Below are 15,725 nucleotides of genomic sequence, written 5' to 3' on the forward strand. Positions count from 1 at the left end.
TGAGAAACTGGGAGCGTGCCAGTTTCTCCCATTTTTTCCCCAGCAGCCCCCACAAAAAAAAAAAAAAAAAAACTAGCCAACTAAACAAAAAGCAAAAAAAAACAACGAAGTGCTGTTGTTGAACTTTGAAGTTTAGCATTGCCAATAGATTCTAAAGCTCCAGGACAGCTACATGCATTCAAGATGAACTATAAAGTTTCGAATGAAATGATAAGTCCCCCTTAATGCCGTATGGGTGAAGGCACTAGATAAATGACACGCGTGGCGCTTGTGCTATAGTACAGTTCTTGACGATTGAGTCGCAACACTGGGCAGTCCCGAGTCAGAAGAGCTCGCACTTTTTGGTCGGATTCATGGGTGAGCCGACCGGGCAGGCAAATGTTTCCGGGAAGGCTTCCACGTGCGGCAGGACGTGCCTGCACGCTGGTTGCGAAATCCCTTCGGCCCACCTATTATGAGACTTTGAGTAACAGAGGGACACGAAGAAAAAGCCGGGATCCGGTCAGAGTAGGCAGTCCCGGCAGAGATTGATTCGTTCCCGCCGTGGCAGATGCGTTGCCGAATGCCTCGAACAGTGGCTGCAGCAGAGAACGTACGGGCCAAGAAATTTCACCAGACTGCTCGAGACGACTTCTAGCGTGGCGCCAGTGCCATTGTAGAAATTGTAGAGCGAGCTTTATAAGCAGGTTATGTATGGTGCCAGGAACCGCTCACTCAACGGGTCAGCTAGCAGAGTATATCAACTATGAGGCTATAGCAGACGTGTGGGAGATGTTCGCTGATATACGGGAACGGTATACAAGCAAGTGAAGCAGACGACACGGGATCAGGTTAATTCTATACAGTCTGAGTGGTACGTCACTTCCGCCAAGCGTATTGGTGGCATTTTTTTTTCTACAGTTTTGGTATAAAAAAAACATCGATTTTTGCGAGCGTTTTGTGAAGCACCCACTCGAATTTCAAGCGTAGAATGTTTTGCAGAGGTTACTGTATGTCTAAATTATGTGAAACTGGGCTTTTAACACGGTAGAAAATTGTGTTGCAATTGGCCTATACGGTAGGAGTACCATCGTGCCGAACTAACTTGTATAATAACTCTTAATTCCGAAAACAAGCACGCAATGGAACCACCTTGCCGCTTCTATTGCCCCCATCCCTGGCAGCAAACACTTCAAGAATGTTGCATACGATGCGTACTGTTCACTGTAATTATTTGTTTTACTCTGTTTCTCCCCACTCTTACGATGCGTACTGTTCACTGTTCACTGTAATTCTTTTTTTTTTACTCTATGTTTCTCCCCACTCTTTCCTGTAATGCCTTCGGACCTTGGGGGTATCTGTATTGAGTAAATAAATAGATAAATAAATTGTTGTGAGATCGGAGCTGGAAGGTCGTGCGAAGGGGCGCACGGCATTGGAGTCACTTAGTGAAGTGATTGACTTGGAGTTGTAGTGTATTTCCAACTTTTTTTGCACATAAAAAGGCCATAAGAAGAATGTTAGCCAGAGAAACAGCACTTTGGATGTCCGACCCAAAAGGGCAAAGTGCTCCTAGTGCAAGAAACAACATTCCTTGAAATTCAGAATATAACGCAACGCTTTATTGATTTTGCTCGGATGCTTCCGGGGCATTACGAATAATAGTCGGGTGGCCACGTGAGACCCTGTCCGTGACGTTGCTTTATTGCATTCTCCTCTCTATAAGAACGTCCTGCAAAAGAAAGCGGGGGTAGGTTATCTTGTGTGTCGCTTGTTCGTCGTCGTAATGAGTCAAGAAGTTAAAGTGCAGCTTACACTCATGCATATATGCTTCGAATTGACAATGCATAGCGGCTAATCGACCACTGCAAACTTTCACAGTGCTCTCTCAAGCTTTACGAAGAAGCGTTTTCGAAGGACTCTTAATTGGTGATGTGAGTGTAAATTTTTATCTGCGTTCGCTATTAAAGACCACCATGACAAAATGCTTCCGTACCATGCATATATATATATATATATATATAGTTTTTTTTTCATTTTATTGATTCATTTTTACGATACCGTCTCGAACTGCACCACTTTATGCGATTTTGTCTGGAAAACCAGCGGATGAATTGACGCACGACTGAAAAAAAAACAAAAGAACAGCACTATGAAGAGAGGGAGACAGAAGAAAGAGGAAAGACCGGGAGGGTTAACCAGAGGGAAGGTCCGGTTCGCTACCCTACGCTGGGGAGAGAGGGGAGGGGTGGTAAAGTGACAGGAAAGTAGACAGAGAAAGAAAGGGAGCACAGGTACGCAATCACAGTCGGTCACTGTCACCGCATACAGCCGCTGCACAGCTCAGTAGCACTTGTAGCACTGTAAACAAAAGTTAAGGCTACAGTCGCTTGTCCAATTTTATAGTCTTTAGCAAACGCAACAGTGCTTTTGCCGCCCTCCGCTGCGATGTATTGTGATGTCGGCATTCTAAAATAGTTTGTTCCGTTAACTGTATTCGGTCCAAACGTGCTATCGCAACGAACTGTTATTTAAAGGATCGACCTAAATAAGAGAGTTAGCAGTCGCTGTCTACGAGAGCATGTAAAGCACGGTAGCCTAGTGGCTGCTCAGCTCGAGCTGCTCAGCAACTGCTTCAAGGGAAGTTCCGAGGTTTAATTGCTGACAGGCAACACCTTTATCAACAATTATAGCGACACCGCCCGACGAGGCGGTAGCGTCGTCACGGTCTTTGCGAAAAGTGGCGTATTGCCTTAGAAAGTTTGTTTGCTGATTTCAGATGCGTCTCCTGGACACACAGCACCCTCGGACTATATTATGAAGGAGCTCTTTAACGTCATCGAGGTTATGGAGAAGTCCCCTAACGTTCCATTGCAATATTTGCGTGTCCATATTGAAAAAGAGGTTTGTGCTGTGTGTGAAGGGACTGTAAATTAGGTTACAGAGGCCTTGTCGGGCACTGTGATGCGGGGTTTTTCTTTTTTGGAGCGATCGCGAGATTCGCGGAGCTCCTTAGGCGCTGGCGGCACCGTCTGACCAGTTGTTGTGTCCATCGGCTCTTGCGAGGCGCCGGACACGCGCTCTTGCGAGCGCAGTGTTTGACGTGAGGGCCTCGTCTCGATGGACGAGAGCTTTGAGGCCACCTGCCCGGAGGCCGATGGCCCCTTCTTGTGAGATGGTGGAGCAGCGGTAGCCGCCGAGGAGGCGGATGGCATCACCGCCGGCTCACTACGTGTGGGCCGGACAGCAACCGGAGGCCGTTGTGACGCTGTCCCCTGACGCGCCACATCGGCAAAGCTGGTTTTAGACAGGTAGGTCACCCGCCTTCGTGCCTCTTTAAATGAAATATTCTCTTTCACTTTTATGGTTACAATTGACTTTTCTTTCCTCCAGGATGGGCAGGACCGTGAGTATGCGGCGTGCTCCCCATCTCAGTTCACACAGCGGACAGTTTTCACACGATTCAGATGTGTGTTCTAGGGCACTACATTTAGCCCACCTCAGTCGGCCGCGACAGTTCTGCGAGTTGTGGCCGAATCTTTGGCACTTGAAGCATCGGAGCGGGTTTGGCACGTATGGCCTGACACCTATTTTGACGTATCCGGCCTCAATTATATTGGGTAGAACGCTTGAACCAAAAGTAAGAATTATGTGTTTTAATTGTCTGGATCTGCTTACCATCGCGCCTCATCTTGATTCGTCTTACAGCCAAAACATTTTGTTCCTTAAATCCTTCCAGAAGTTCATCTTCAGTGAGCTCCAACATGTAATCACAAATAACACCGCGGGTGGTGTTCATGGTGCGCTGCGGGGTCACAGTCACAGGAAAATCTCCAAACGACACTAGATTCCGTAGTTTCTCGTGTTGTTTCTTATCGCGGAGTTCCAGAAGGAGGTCACCGCTGGCCATCTTCGTCGCCTTGTAACCTGGTCCTATAGTCTCTGTTAGAGTCTTAGCAGCAATAAAGGGTGAGATCACTCTCACGGACTTGTCAGTTTTCTTACTATGTACCACGTGGTATCGTGGGAAGTTCTCAATGTGGTGGCCAAAAATTTAAATACTTCTTGGATGCACCCCCTCTTTTGGGGCAAACTAGCCATGCGAATGTTGATGTTTCGGCAGAAACGCCAGCCACCCACTATTGAGTCCTACTAGGGGACGCTGCAAGGCCTGTAAACATAGGCCCTGCAGACGCCAGCCGTACGTCACCACTATAACCGAATATGAAATAACCTAGGTTAGCTACTCACACAGGGTTAACCCTTGCCGCCCAGAAATTCGGAAGCGAGAAGAAGTGAGTAGAAGAGACGACATATGGAAAAGTGAGAGAAAAAGACAAAAGACTGAAGAGGGGGACAGGAAAAGGCGACTGCCGATTTCCTCCAGGTGGGTCAGTCTGGAGGTGCCGTTTATGTGAAGCAGAGGCCGAAGAGGTGTGTTGCCTCCGCCGGGGGGCCTTAAAGGTCCGAACACCCGGCATCAGCTCAACCCCAGAATCCTCCCTTTCCCCAGACACGGCTAAGCTACGCAAGTTCCACGCGCGAGGGTCCAACCCTCATGTGCTCGGGTCCGTGGTGTCGCAACACACCAAACGCCTGCTTATACGCGGGCGCCCCTGCGGGGTTCAAGCCGTGCTTAGCCTAATAAGCAGGCCAATTCAATATGTCACTTAAATGCCCCTTTCAAAGGACCCGTACCTACGGTATCAGTCATTTTCCAATCACCATAAAAACGGAGCGACCAAGCGTCGTGCAGTCACAGTTATCGGCACTGGATCGAATACATTGTCGAAAGTTTATCCTTCCTCGATTTGAAAGCTGATCCTTGATTTTTATTGCTGTTTAATCCAATCAAAGTGCCAAGCTAGGTTACCATGAAAATGCAACGTTAGAAAAAGTGCAACTCTGCTAACCAATAACCGTTACCAACAAGTTAATGTTATTAAAGAGCGACACCAAAATGATTTATTACTTTGCTTTTTTCATATCGCTACATGGAAGCCAGTGGTATATCTTTAACTTTATATGCATACACATTTGCTCGCCTCTGAACAACCTGGAGAGAATGGCAGGCAGTCGTCGAGGCGCGAATAAAAACAGTGCGGACGTAGAACACACACACAGCCTGGTTTGCTCAGAATACCGGTAGCGTGGATAGCCCTGATAGTGAAGTGGACTGTAGGCGAAATGAAGGCTCGTTCATATAAACTATATGCGATGGAGACTGTGTATATCGTCACGAATACATCATACAATCAACACAGTATGCATACTGCGATATGCGGCCGGCAGCCATTAGTTTTACGTGCGACGCATTGTCTACACGAACGCTACAAAATGCTTGCGACGTGTCGCTTACACGATCCTGACGAAATGTGTGCGCCCTCGGCTTACCGCACTTAACGTGGCACTCATGCTCGTCATCGAACCGGTTGGCCCTGCTCTTCTCCTCCCCGTTTCCTTGGTACCCGAAGGTCTCGCACTGCTGGGTGATCTGGTTGTAGAAGTACTTCTTCTCGAACGGCGGAACGCCGAAAGTGCCCTCGTCCTTCTCCAGAGCGCAAATGCCGTGTGGAGCATCTGTTGGCGAACATGAATGGGCCGAGGAGAATAGTGGCTTATAACACCTAGGCGCGATTTTAGAAGTACATTTGGGAGATATGCAGAAAAGATAGTTCTGCATATCTGCATATTGATGGGTGTGTTTACCCGGCGTGATATACTTATTTTTCCTAAATCTCTCTCCATATCTGCGTTTGGTCATGCCTCTGTTCAGCGCTTACTTCTTTCGGCCCAATGGATATCATGTGCATTTTTTTTTTCAGATCTCATGGGCCACACTAAGCGTTTCATCGAACGTGTTTTCACGCCACAACCGAGATTAAGCTGGAAGTCAAAGCATGCTGCTTCCCCGTGAAATCTGTGACGTTACGGCATGATACGTCGTCACGTTGGCACGAAGCATTGGCACAAAGCGGTGTGCATCATAGTTAAAACCTAGCGAAAGATGGAACGCAGAGGAAAGGTACTTCGCACTTTCCCGCTCCTTAGACTGGTGCTTCAGAGCAACTGCATTCTCGGCTGTTATGAGGAAGTGGAGTGCATCCGCCGAATGCCTTTTACTGTAATCGAGCAGGTTCTCACCTCAGTACGCTGCTGCCCACAAAAGATTTTGGTGGCGTCTACGCAGCTTTCGTTGGAAAGAATCTGTTTCTGGGCATGGTGCACACACTTTGACTTCAGCTTTCTCGAGAATATGTCGAGGAGGTTTGGTATAGAGGCTCGTCCAGCTCTAGTAATGACTTCACAAGGTAAGCCCTCATTAGAGCACTGCACGGGCTCGGGCTTACCCGAAAGCCGGGCCGGTCCGGCCACGGGCCGGGCCGGGTAGAGGAGTTTTTTCAAGCCGGGCTCGGGCCGGGCTCGGGCACGGCGTGTGCTTTTTGACCCGGGCCCGGGCCGGGCTCGGGTTTTTTGACGCGGGCCCGGGCCGAGCTCGGGCTTTCTGCGAGTTATTCTCGGGCTTCTCAACTCTGAAAAACATGTATTTTTTGGTCTCGGGCCGGGTTCAGGCCGGGTTCGAGTCGAGCTCGGGCCGGGCTCGGGCTTAAGGTAAAGGGGTGGCGGGCCGGGCCGGGCGGGTAACGTAGATTATTTCCGGGCCCGGGCCGGGCCCGGGTCTCGCCATAAAAGTTTTGATCGGGCTCGGGCGGGCCGCCCAATGTAAAAACGGGCCCGGGCCGGGCCCGGGCCGCAAAAATCGGCCCGTGCAGTGCTCTAGCCCTCATCACTCAGCTCGCAGATGTGGTGACTTGCGTTGTTACTGGGTTGCCGGGTAGATGTGTTGCTGGCTTGTTGGTTACCATTTCCGTGTTTTGTACAACCGCACTTAATTATTAAACAAAGACGAAAAACGACGCGATCTTTTTTGTGTTATTTATTTTTCGTTTGTTTTGATTCCTACACATGTTCAAGTCTATAAATCAGTCGCGTTTTCTTGATTTCTTTCACAGGCAGTGTAGCTGGAGCATGGAGGCTTCTGTAGCTGACCATTTCTTGCATTGTTGCAATTCTTGAGGAGGACAAACCTGTCTTGTCGGCTATGAAAGTGACTAAAGCGACCGTCTCTTCCAAGACAGTCCGCCAACAACGCAAGTTTTCACCCCTCTGATAGAGTGGGTGCCTCTGCTTGCCTTTCGACTCGAAAGAACTGAAGATGCGGCGAACAAATGCAAACGTTGCTGCTTCGCCACCACCGATGTCAGGCACACAAAGCACGAAAGCACGAATTTAAAGGGTTAAAGCGCAATCACGAAAACGCCTCAACGGTCGAGCCGACGCCGCCAGCAAGGCGCTGACGTAACACATTGTGAATGTGTTGACTGACGATAGCTGCCTAGCGCTCACCCATGCAAACCAGTCAGACTTCGCGATTTCTCCGAAGTTGTCGGTGAGAGCATTCCGGGGTGCTCCAAGTCGGATTTTGACAATCTGAAGGAACCAGCTGACTGCAGTCGGAGCGCCTTTTTTCAGCCACCTCAAAAGATTGGTCTCTCTCTCTCTTTGGGTGGCTCCTGAACGACCACTCGAATAGTCCTAACTCACACTTTTGGTAGCGTTTATCGTTTTTTTACTGCCACTAGGACGTGGTGATATTATTATAAGGCATAATAAGCACCCAACGTATTGTTAAATCAACAATTCTGCTTTTTGGCTCCTCTCATCCACATTTCCGAACATGCCGAACTGTCGTAAGTATTAATCTACGTAGCTAGATGTAGCATGTTTGTCGTATTGTGTTTGTTTTTGTTTTCGTCTCACTTCCTTTCTTTTGTACCCCCCCCCCCCCACCTCACCTAGAGTTGCATACCAGGACTGTGGCAGACTAATTGCTTCAGATATGATTAAACTTACTCCCTTTCTCAGTATACCTACTCCAACAAACCGAAAGAGAAAAGGCTGTCGAGCTCTACCGGACTATTTGGCACAGTAACACTGGTGCCGTAGTTCCGCACCCTCAGCATTTCCCTTCAATGCCGCAGAAAGTTGTCCGCGACTGTAGACACTTACCTCTGCAGGCCCTCTCGCAGCGAGGCCTGGAGAAGTAGAGCCCTCGTCCCAGGCAGCCGTCCCATTTCTTGCAGTCACCTTCGAATGGCGAGTAGTAGTACACGAAGGAGGATCGGTTGCAGACGCCCCCTATCGGCACGTACAGACACTCGTGCTTCTTTCCTTCGGCTGCACAAAGGACAAAATGCAGGGAACCTTTTATTAACAATAACCCACGAACAGTTTTCATAATCGTAATAGCAGCCTTCATTACTCTCACTTCAATATCGGCCTATTATGCTGTTGTGACACAGGCCTAGGGTACTTCTTAAACTTATTTAGCTATCAAATGCGTAAGCATTTCTATGCCTCCTCAACAAACCAGCCCGTCCGTCACGTAAGACGAATGCAATGGCTCATACCCCCGTAAGGCTGAGGCTACAGGCACTCAGGAAAGTTAAGCCCATTCATTGAGATAGCCCATACAACACACAGAACAGAATACGTTTCCACAAAGAACAGGCTCAAAACAAGCTTCCGAATCATCAATAAAGCATTGCATACCCCTCTCAACAGTTGTAGTACCCGCCGTGGTTGCTCAGTGGCTATGGTGTTGGGCTGCTGAGCACGAGATCGCGGGATCGAATCTCGGCCGTGGCGGCCGCATTTCGATGGGGGCGAAATGCGAAAACACCCGTATACTTAGATTTAGGTGCACGTTAAAGAACCCCAGGTGGTCCAAATTTCCGGAGTCCCCCACTACGGCGTGCCTCATAATCAGAACTGGTTTTGGCACGTAAAACCCCATATTTTTTTTAAACAGTTTTTTAACAGTTGTAGTGGTGGTTTTGCAACAGCTTCACTTGACATCCACTTTCCAGGTTGATAACGATCAATAAGGGTTGATAAGGGTCCGATCAAGTATGATAAGGGTGGTAACAACCGATAAGGGTCGGATGTAGTCCGATAAGGTTGATAACGACGGATAAAGCTTGATAAGTGTTTATGCTGGTCGGATCAAGTTATATAAGATTGATAATGACACTGCGCTGCGTGGAGATGAGCAAGTGGCACAATGCTTACGCATACTTAAAGAACTCCAATGGAGTTTCTGCGAGAATATTTTTGTATTTGTCCTCGTAGTAATGTTTAGATTTGTTCACTCAAAAACAACTCTACCCCATAGCGTTTTTCTGGTACCGTACGCCAGTTGCTGTTTGAATACATACATATATATATATATATATATATATATATATATATATCGAGTCTCGTTATTCACATCACCCCATATGATAATCATCTTGGCCTCTACATTTTCCTACATTTGTTTACAAGCATTCATTTCGGCCACCACTTATCAGTTCTGCGCAGTGTTTCTATTTTCCTGCCGTATTTTTGTCCGGGCCAAAAAACGCACTGTAAACATGCGGTACTGTTAATATTTTTCTTCAATTGGCGGCGTGGAGCATTTGCCAGCAATTTCTCGCGCCGAAGTAAGTATCTGAAACATGTAAATATCGGCAGCGTGTTCCTCGTTGTCGCAGCGCGCTGGCTGTCCGCTGCTAGGTGACGTCACAAGAATGTCGCCTCGATGGGCGCGGCTTTGCTCTCGCTGCAGCCTGCCAGTTTCGGTTGAGCGTGCTCTGAAAGCCTAAATTCGTCATGCCACAGGTCCGCGGTTATTCGAATTTCTCCAGATCCAAAAGTTGATACGGCTCGTACGAAGAGCTGCCTTCACTCACCTAGTTACGATCAGCCCTCTGAAACTAAAGGTTTAAAAGCTACTTATCGGTCTTTTGTTAATCCGCGACTAATTACCTCATAAAACACCGTGGCGACCACCAATGACGGCATGTCTCCGCAGAGGCCGTCCTTTTATTTCAAAACGTCTATCTTTAAATATTACTTTATTACATATACGTATTAAATTACGTATAGAAACACCCTGTAGGTATGTATCATGCTGGTTTACCAACCGCAGTGATCTCTGTGTTGAGTCACGCCATCGGCCCGATGCAGGAGGCTAACGCAGACATAGCATGGTAGACTTGTAATGCGTGAGAAGGGCGCCGGTGGCCGACGAAAATGTTCTACAACGATTGGCGCTTACATTGTATTGGGGTTGCATGGGTTGGCCACATAGACGAGCACTCCTATGTTTCAGTTCCGCCGCCAAGTGATCAGATAGTGAGAAGATTTTCCCATTCACGCTGACAATTCACAGACGCCGCTGCTCTTCGTCGAGTGCAAACCAATACAGCCAAATAGTTCCTAACACACACCGCGGCTGGGATGCACGTCTCATGTTTGCGTAGCCACGAGAAATTTCCGCGTACTGTAGCAACTGCTTCAACCGAGGGCTACACAGCGGTTTCCCGTTGACATCACGTAAATTTGTAGGAGAACGAGCTAACAGTTCCCCAAATCGCAGCACATTCAATCAGTGCCGCGCCGGCTGGCACAAGCTATAGAGAGCAGGAAAGACTCGCGGTGCGCCAAATCCTCCTCGCCAGATGCGAAGGGCGATTGACCTGCAGGTTTCCAGAACTTCACTGATTCCCCTGCAGAAAAATTTAGTCTTGGATATCACGAAAGCATCCATAGGCACTCTAGTCCCCGGCCGCATTATTCACATACTGCATATCATCTCACACAGCCGTAAACATGGCGTGCTCTTGGAATACAGTATAAGTTACAGGTTATTGGGCACCTAGAAAGCTGGTGAACGCTAAGATGGCCATAAAAATTATTCTTGAACAACCTGCTTGCTAATAGGTATCCGCGATTCCCGCGTTGCATAGACAAATTGTTCGTAGTTTGGCGAAATAATTCGCAGTGCGCTATTTATTTCGGAAAACAAGCAGCCTGCTTCGGCTCCCCTTAACATCTCGCCATAATCTTTTGGATGAAGGTAACGTGACAATTGCCACGCTGTAATGCTAATACGAATGAGCATAATCAAAAGTAAGTAAAGTCAAAACAAAACAGACAGTTAGTGTTATTCTTCATTAAAATGCCTTGTCCTTTTCTAATTTTACTGTTCTCGACTTTTCTCCATTCCTGCTGTATACCCACATGGTTAGTCGGGAGTATGTACAAAACATCAAAAAATTATAAACAAATGTTTTACATTTCAATGCAGAGGTAGGCCCACAAGATCTGCGACACGTTTGCAGGGAATCCAGTAAACTGGATTAAACCTATCATGTAATGTTGTCTTTGTGAATTCGGTCTGAAATAGGTGACAGAAAGTGTCCCCAGAGAGAAGCAAGTTGGAATCGCGAGCTGTCAAAAGAAAAAGAAATACGACGTCGTCAATACGTCGTACGACGTATTGACGACCGTACTATAATTATCCCAAATAACTTCCGTCAACGTTCACAAAACATTCGGCTCTATCAGCTCTGTCACGAGGCAACGGTACCCACATAATGCGAGGACCCCTACTTCATATGTCGCTGGTTCCAACAGAGATAAACCAACGGGTCGCATATACTCACGTCTCCATGCCGCAGAGTTGGTCGCTAAAGCTAGCACGAACACTGCGTTTATCGCAATGCGCTGTGTTTTATCGCACCCTACGCGTGCTTGCGGAGATTTATTCCGCCGCATCACAAATAATCGAAAGGCTGGAACGAAGCAACTGACATTCATTGCACAATAGCAGCTTATGTTGAAGCCGAAACACGGTCCCAGCTGCTCGAACCAGTGAAACGCACATTTATTTTCTACCCCTTTTCTTTCGTTAGGCGGACGCATAACACATGGCTTAGAGCGGAGAATCAAAAAAGGGTCAAAGATGAAGATTTCAAAAGCGAGCAATAAAACGAATTGGCCGCGCATCTGCGTACTTCGTTTCAAATAACTTATAGGCACGTAACTGAAGCGGTGCTAGGTCGATAATAAGTGGCTTTGCAAGAAAAATTAATCGCACATCTTGCATAGTAGTGTCGTTATGTGGCGTACTGTTTTGACACTGTTAAAATGTAATAATCTTCCACGTCACTCTTGGCCCTTTGGGGCCCTCCAAACGTATTTTGCAATTAGAGCAAAATACAAACGTGCTGACGTCTGGTTCTAGGAAGATTAGTTCAAGCAGGAAGTCGCGTTCTCAGACAGGCGACACATCTAACGTCAATCAAAGACGTGCACAGGATGTTTCAGTGAAAACTAAAATATTTGTGGAGGTCGCTTGTGGCATATAGCGCAATTCTAGTTCATGAACTGGTTTACTTGAAGAGGCGTACACTACTTCCACAAAAATTGAAATGCATAATCGGCAGTTAGCAAAAATTCACTAATTAAATTTTTAACTAATTACATTATGGTCCATATTGCAATTTACAAATTCTAGCCATGGAGTTCGCAAGGCGGATCCACTTGGAACGAACTCTCAGGATGACACCAGTTTCGAGATATTAGTTCCCGAACTTTGCGGAGAAATGCATTGGTGTTGGAGTTACTTTCTTAACAAAACGTCGTTTTATGCCTTGAAGCACAAAACTATCTTTATGCTTATTATATCTATGCTTATTATGGTCATTATAAACTACGGGGTTTGACGTCCGGAAGTTGTAATGTGGACTGTGAGGGACACCATCGTTGAGACCTCTTGATTTTTTTAATGATTTTTTTTACCACTTGGGGCTTTTAACTTTGCTACCAGAACACGGTACACACGTGTTTTCCAACAAAGTATCTATCGGAATGAAAATTGCCGTGGCTGGGAATCAAACTCATGACCACGTGCTAATCAGCGCGGATTGAATAAGTAAACCAAATGTGAAATTAAAGCAATGAGTTCGAACTAAGGTATATTAGCACAACTCACATTCACTTTATATTGACACGTATACATGTTTATCTTTCACCGGCTAACAAATGTTAAACGTTATCGCTCGGCGCAGGATGCGCCTGTATCGGAAGTTTCTAGAACGTTATCGATGCTTCTTTCCGTTGCCTGTTTTCGCCGACGCTTATGTTATCTGATTGTATGACCGACGAGAATTGTCTAGAACTTTCTGGAAGACCAGCGGGCATCAGGGATTAATCTGGAACCGTCGATGACTCAGGTATAAAAGCCGACGCGTTTCGCCGCTGATCAGATTTTCGACGATCGCCGACTGTGTTCTCCGCTTTCGTTGTGCTTCGAGCGTAGCTTGCTTTTGTAGTCACAGGTTCGCCCAATAAAGAATCAGTTTCCTCATACACAGTTTTACGACTGTTTACTTCAGCGTCACTACTACGTGACAATATAAAATTTTCGAATTTTTACTGCTCGTCCTTTCAATGTCCAAACAGTACGACTGTTCTCTCAGTTTTCACAGAAAACTATGTCCCTGGGATTAACCGAGCCTGCTTTCACTTGCTATTTTGTAATCTTACTACCCTTGAAATAATCATTCCCCCTTCCGTCGATAACACAACTAAACACCCTGGTTTTCGAATATTTCGACTTCTGTCATCCTACCCTATCCCCGCACACAGCAATTATTACACAGCTGCGTATTCGAGCATCCGTGGCACTTGTTGCCTCAACGAAAAAAAAAAAAGCCCGATTGTTGCAAGGCTGCCTCGAGAGACATCACTTCTTCAACCATTGTTAATCTTATCGCATGAATTTAATAAAGGCACAGCCACGTGCAGCGCTAGCTAGGTGCGGCTCACCCGTTTAAGTTGGCCTTGCTCTGGTAGGCGAATGACAAGCGCTAGTGGCAGTGGAGAAACTTGACGTCAGCTTATCTATAAAAAGGCATTCGTAATGAATAGAAGACTAGCAGCACATTCCAAGGCGGGCCCACATAGCCAGGTCAGACTGCAGTACGAGCGTGCAGGCTTTTTGTGGGGCCGCGCTACGGAACACAACGGGGCGACCACAACTACAAAGGCACACAAAAGACCGAAGTATTCCCGGCAAGGAAAAGGTGCGTTTGGTAAAGTAAATAGTTTCTGGCAAGGAACACGCGGTTAGAAACGACGATATCACTTTTCTCCCCAACCTATAAGGTTAGCATGAAGGCATTCATATCCTGTCGGCTCTTCGCAGTCGTTTACAGAAATAGTATGAGCTGCATAAGGTGCCCCAGGATTGAGATGGCTTACGCCCAATGAACTTCTGTCAGTCACTCTTTCTCTCTATCAGTTATTATTCTACCAGAGACATAATCCCTTCCTTAAACTTGTCTGTAATCTAGTGTGCAACGAAATTTCATGCAGTGCGCAGAGTGCGAGGTGCGTTTAACACACACTCCCGTCTTTTGCCATCGCCTTGAGTAGCCGAAATCCTCGTCCGTATGCAGCTTGACCATTGGCGAGGCATACACTTCGCAGTGACCATTGCCTCTCGTTTAGGCAAGCACTGCATCGGCTCCCTTCGTCGACTTCGCTGCGACTGATTTCGAGTATTTATCGCTCAATGTGCCACGTCGGATAAAAGCTACAGTTGCCCGCACACTGACCAGACAAAGAAGTACAAGGTGCGAATCCCGCGTGAAAGAGCGACGTGCGAAGTTACGGCAAGCCAATTCGTTGACGATGTCCTGGAATTGGCGAGGACCAAGTTACGCCGCAGAGAAAGGGGCATCCTACGGTGCCGGCACCTAACAACATTGGCCGAAAATGCGCACCACTTCAAGAATCGCGCTGCTTATGGTGCCTATGAGCTTGCCCGCCCTACCGATCGCGCCCATGCCGAGGGCCATCTTACCCTTCCACTAACCCATGCAGGTAAGTGTCCTCGTTTCAACATGTCCTCTTTGCACGATGATTATACGTTAATCTCGGAGCTAGTATAGTTATCGTATAAAACACCTCGTGATAACCTGTCGGCGCCCAGCGTAACGGGCGACATGACGAAAATAATTCACTTTTCTGTCGGGATAAACCGTGTATTTATGCTTTTTTCCCCATATACTACCATACTTGCGAGTATAAGGGCCGCACTATATCTTTCGGATATTTTAATGAGTGCGGGCCTTACATAAGCATGGCTTATAACTACTCATTGAATTAAACCATGAACGTCGCACAGGCTGCTATGCAAGACAACGGGACCACTGGCTTTTACAGTCCCCTGACCAATTTTAGTCGGGCTAAATGGCTTCACGGGCGTGCACGCCCGCGCTTTCGTGAAGATATAACTCGAGGCGAAATTCACACATAAGTTGTACGTCGACTTTACGTTGAAATTCTTTTGTAATTTCGGTGCGGGTTATAATTTATAAACACAAAATATGCTTCGTGTCTCAGTATTATTATTGTTATTATTATTAACGAAAGCATGCGCCAGCACTCGGACCTTAGGAATCTTGGTGGGCACGGTAGATAAATGCTTATAATAATAATTATAGTATTACAATAATAATATTTATTTGTACTTATGTTGAACAATGCTTTGCTCCAGAGTGTTCCTGGTCGAGGGCCTGTTCGCTTAAGCACAGCGGTATGCTATATTTCGTCAAAGTGCACGTGATGCGCGTGTTCTCAGATAAGCATAGGTGGAACTTATAAACGTGAATTCCTTTGTGTGCACAAAAGGTGCACTTGTATGGGATCAAGAGCAATCAATGAAAGCTTTATTTACATGTATTTATGTACTCGTTCCACTTTTGTACAGGTACTCACGTGGCAGCCAGCTGTGCCAGCTGCCCCCAACTCTCGGCGTTGGATGCGGTAACCGAGCAGTGCTGCACCGA

The 15,725-nt window shown here is 46.9% G+C and overlaps 1 protein-coding gene across 1 annotated transcript; it reads right to left on the reverse strand.

Annotated features, from left to right (window-relative positions):
- Positions 1-1,620: 1,620 nt before the first annotated feature.
- Positions 1,621-11,655, reverse strand: LOC125944033 (WAP, Kazal, immunoglobulin, Kunitz and NTR domain-containing protein-like). Its single transcript, XM_049663762.1, has 4 exons — positions 11,532-11,655; positions 8,050-8,217; positions 5,374-5,559; positions 1,621-1,711 (listed from the first exon to the last, which is right to left on the reverse strand). The coding sequence occupies exons 1-4, from the start codon at positions 11,641-11,643 to the stop codon at positions 1,632-1,634; spliced, it is 546 nt and encodes a 181-aa protein (XP_049519719.1). The 5' UTR covers positions 11,644-11,655; the 3' UTR covers positions 1,621-1,631.
- Between the last annotated feature and the right edge of the window lie 4,070 nt (positions 11,656-15,725).

Source organism: Dermacentor silvarum, chromosome 3 (genome assembly GCF_013339745.2).
Source record: "Dermacentor silvarum isolate Dsil-2018 chromosome 3, BIME_Dsil_1.4, whole genome shotgun sequence".
NCBI lineage: Eukaryota > Metazoa > Arthropoda > Arachnida > Ixodida > Ixodidae > Dermacentor > Dermacentor silvarum.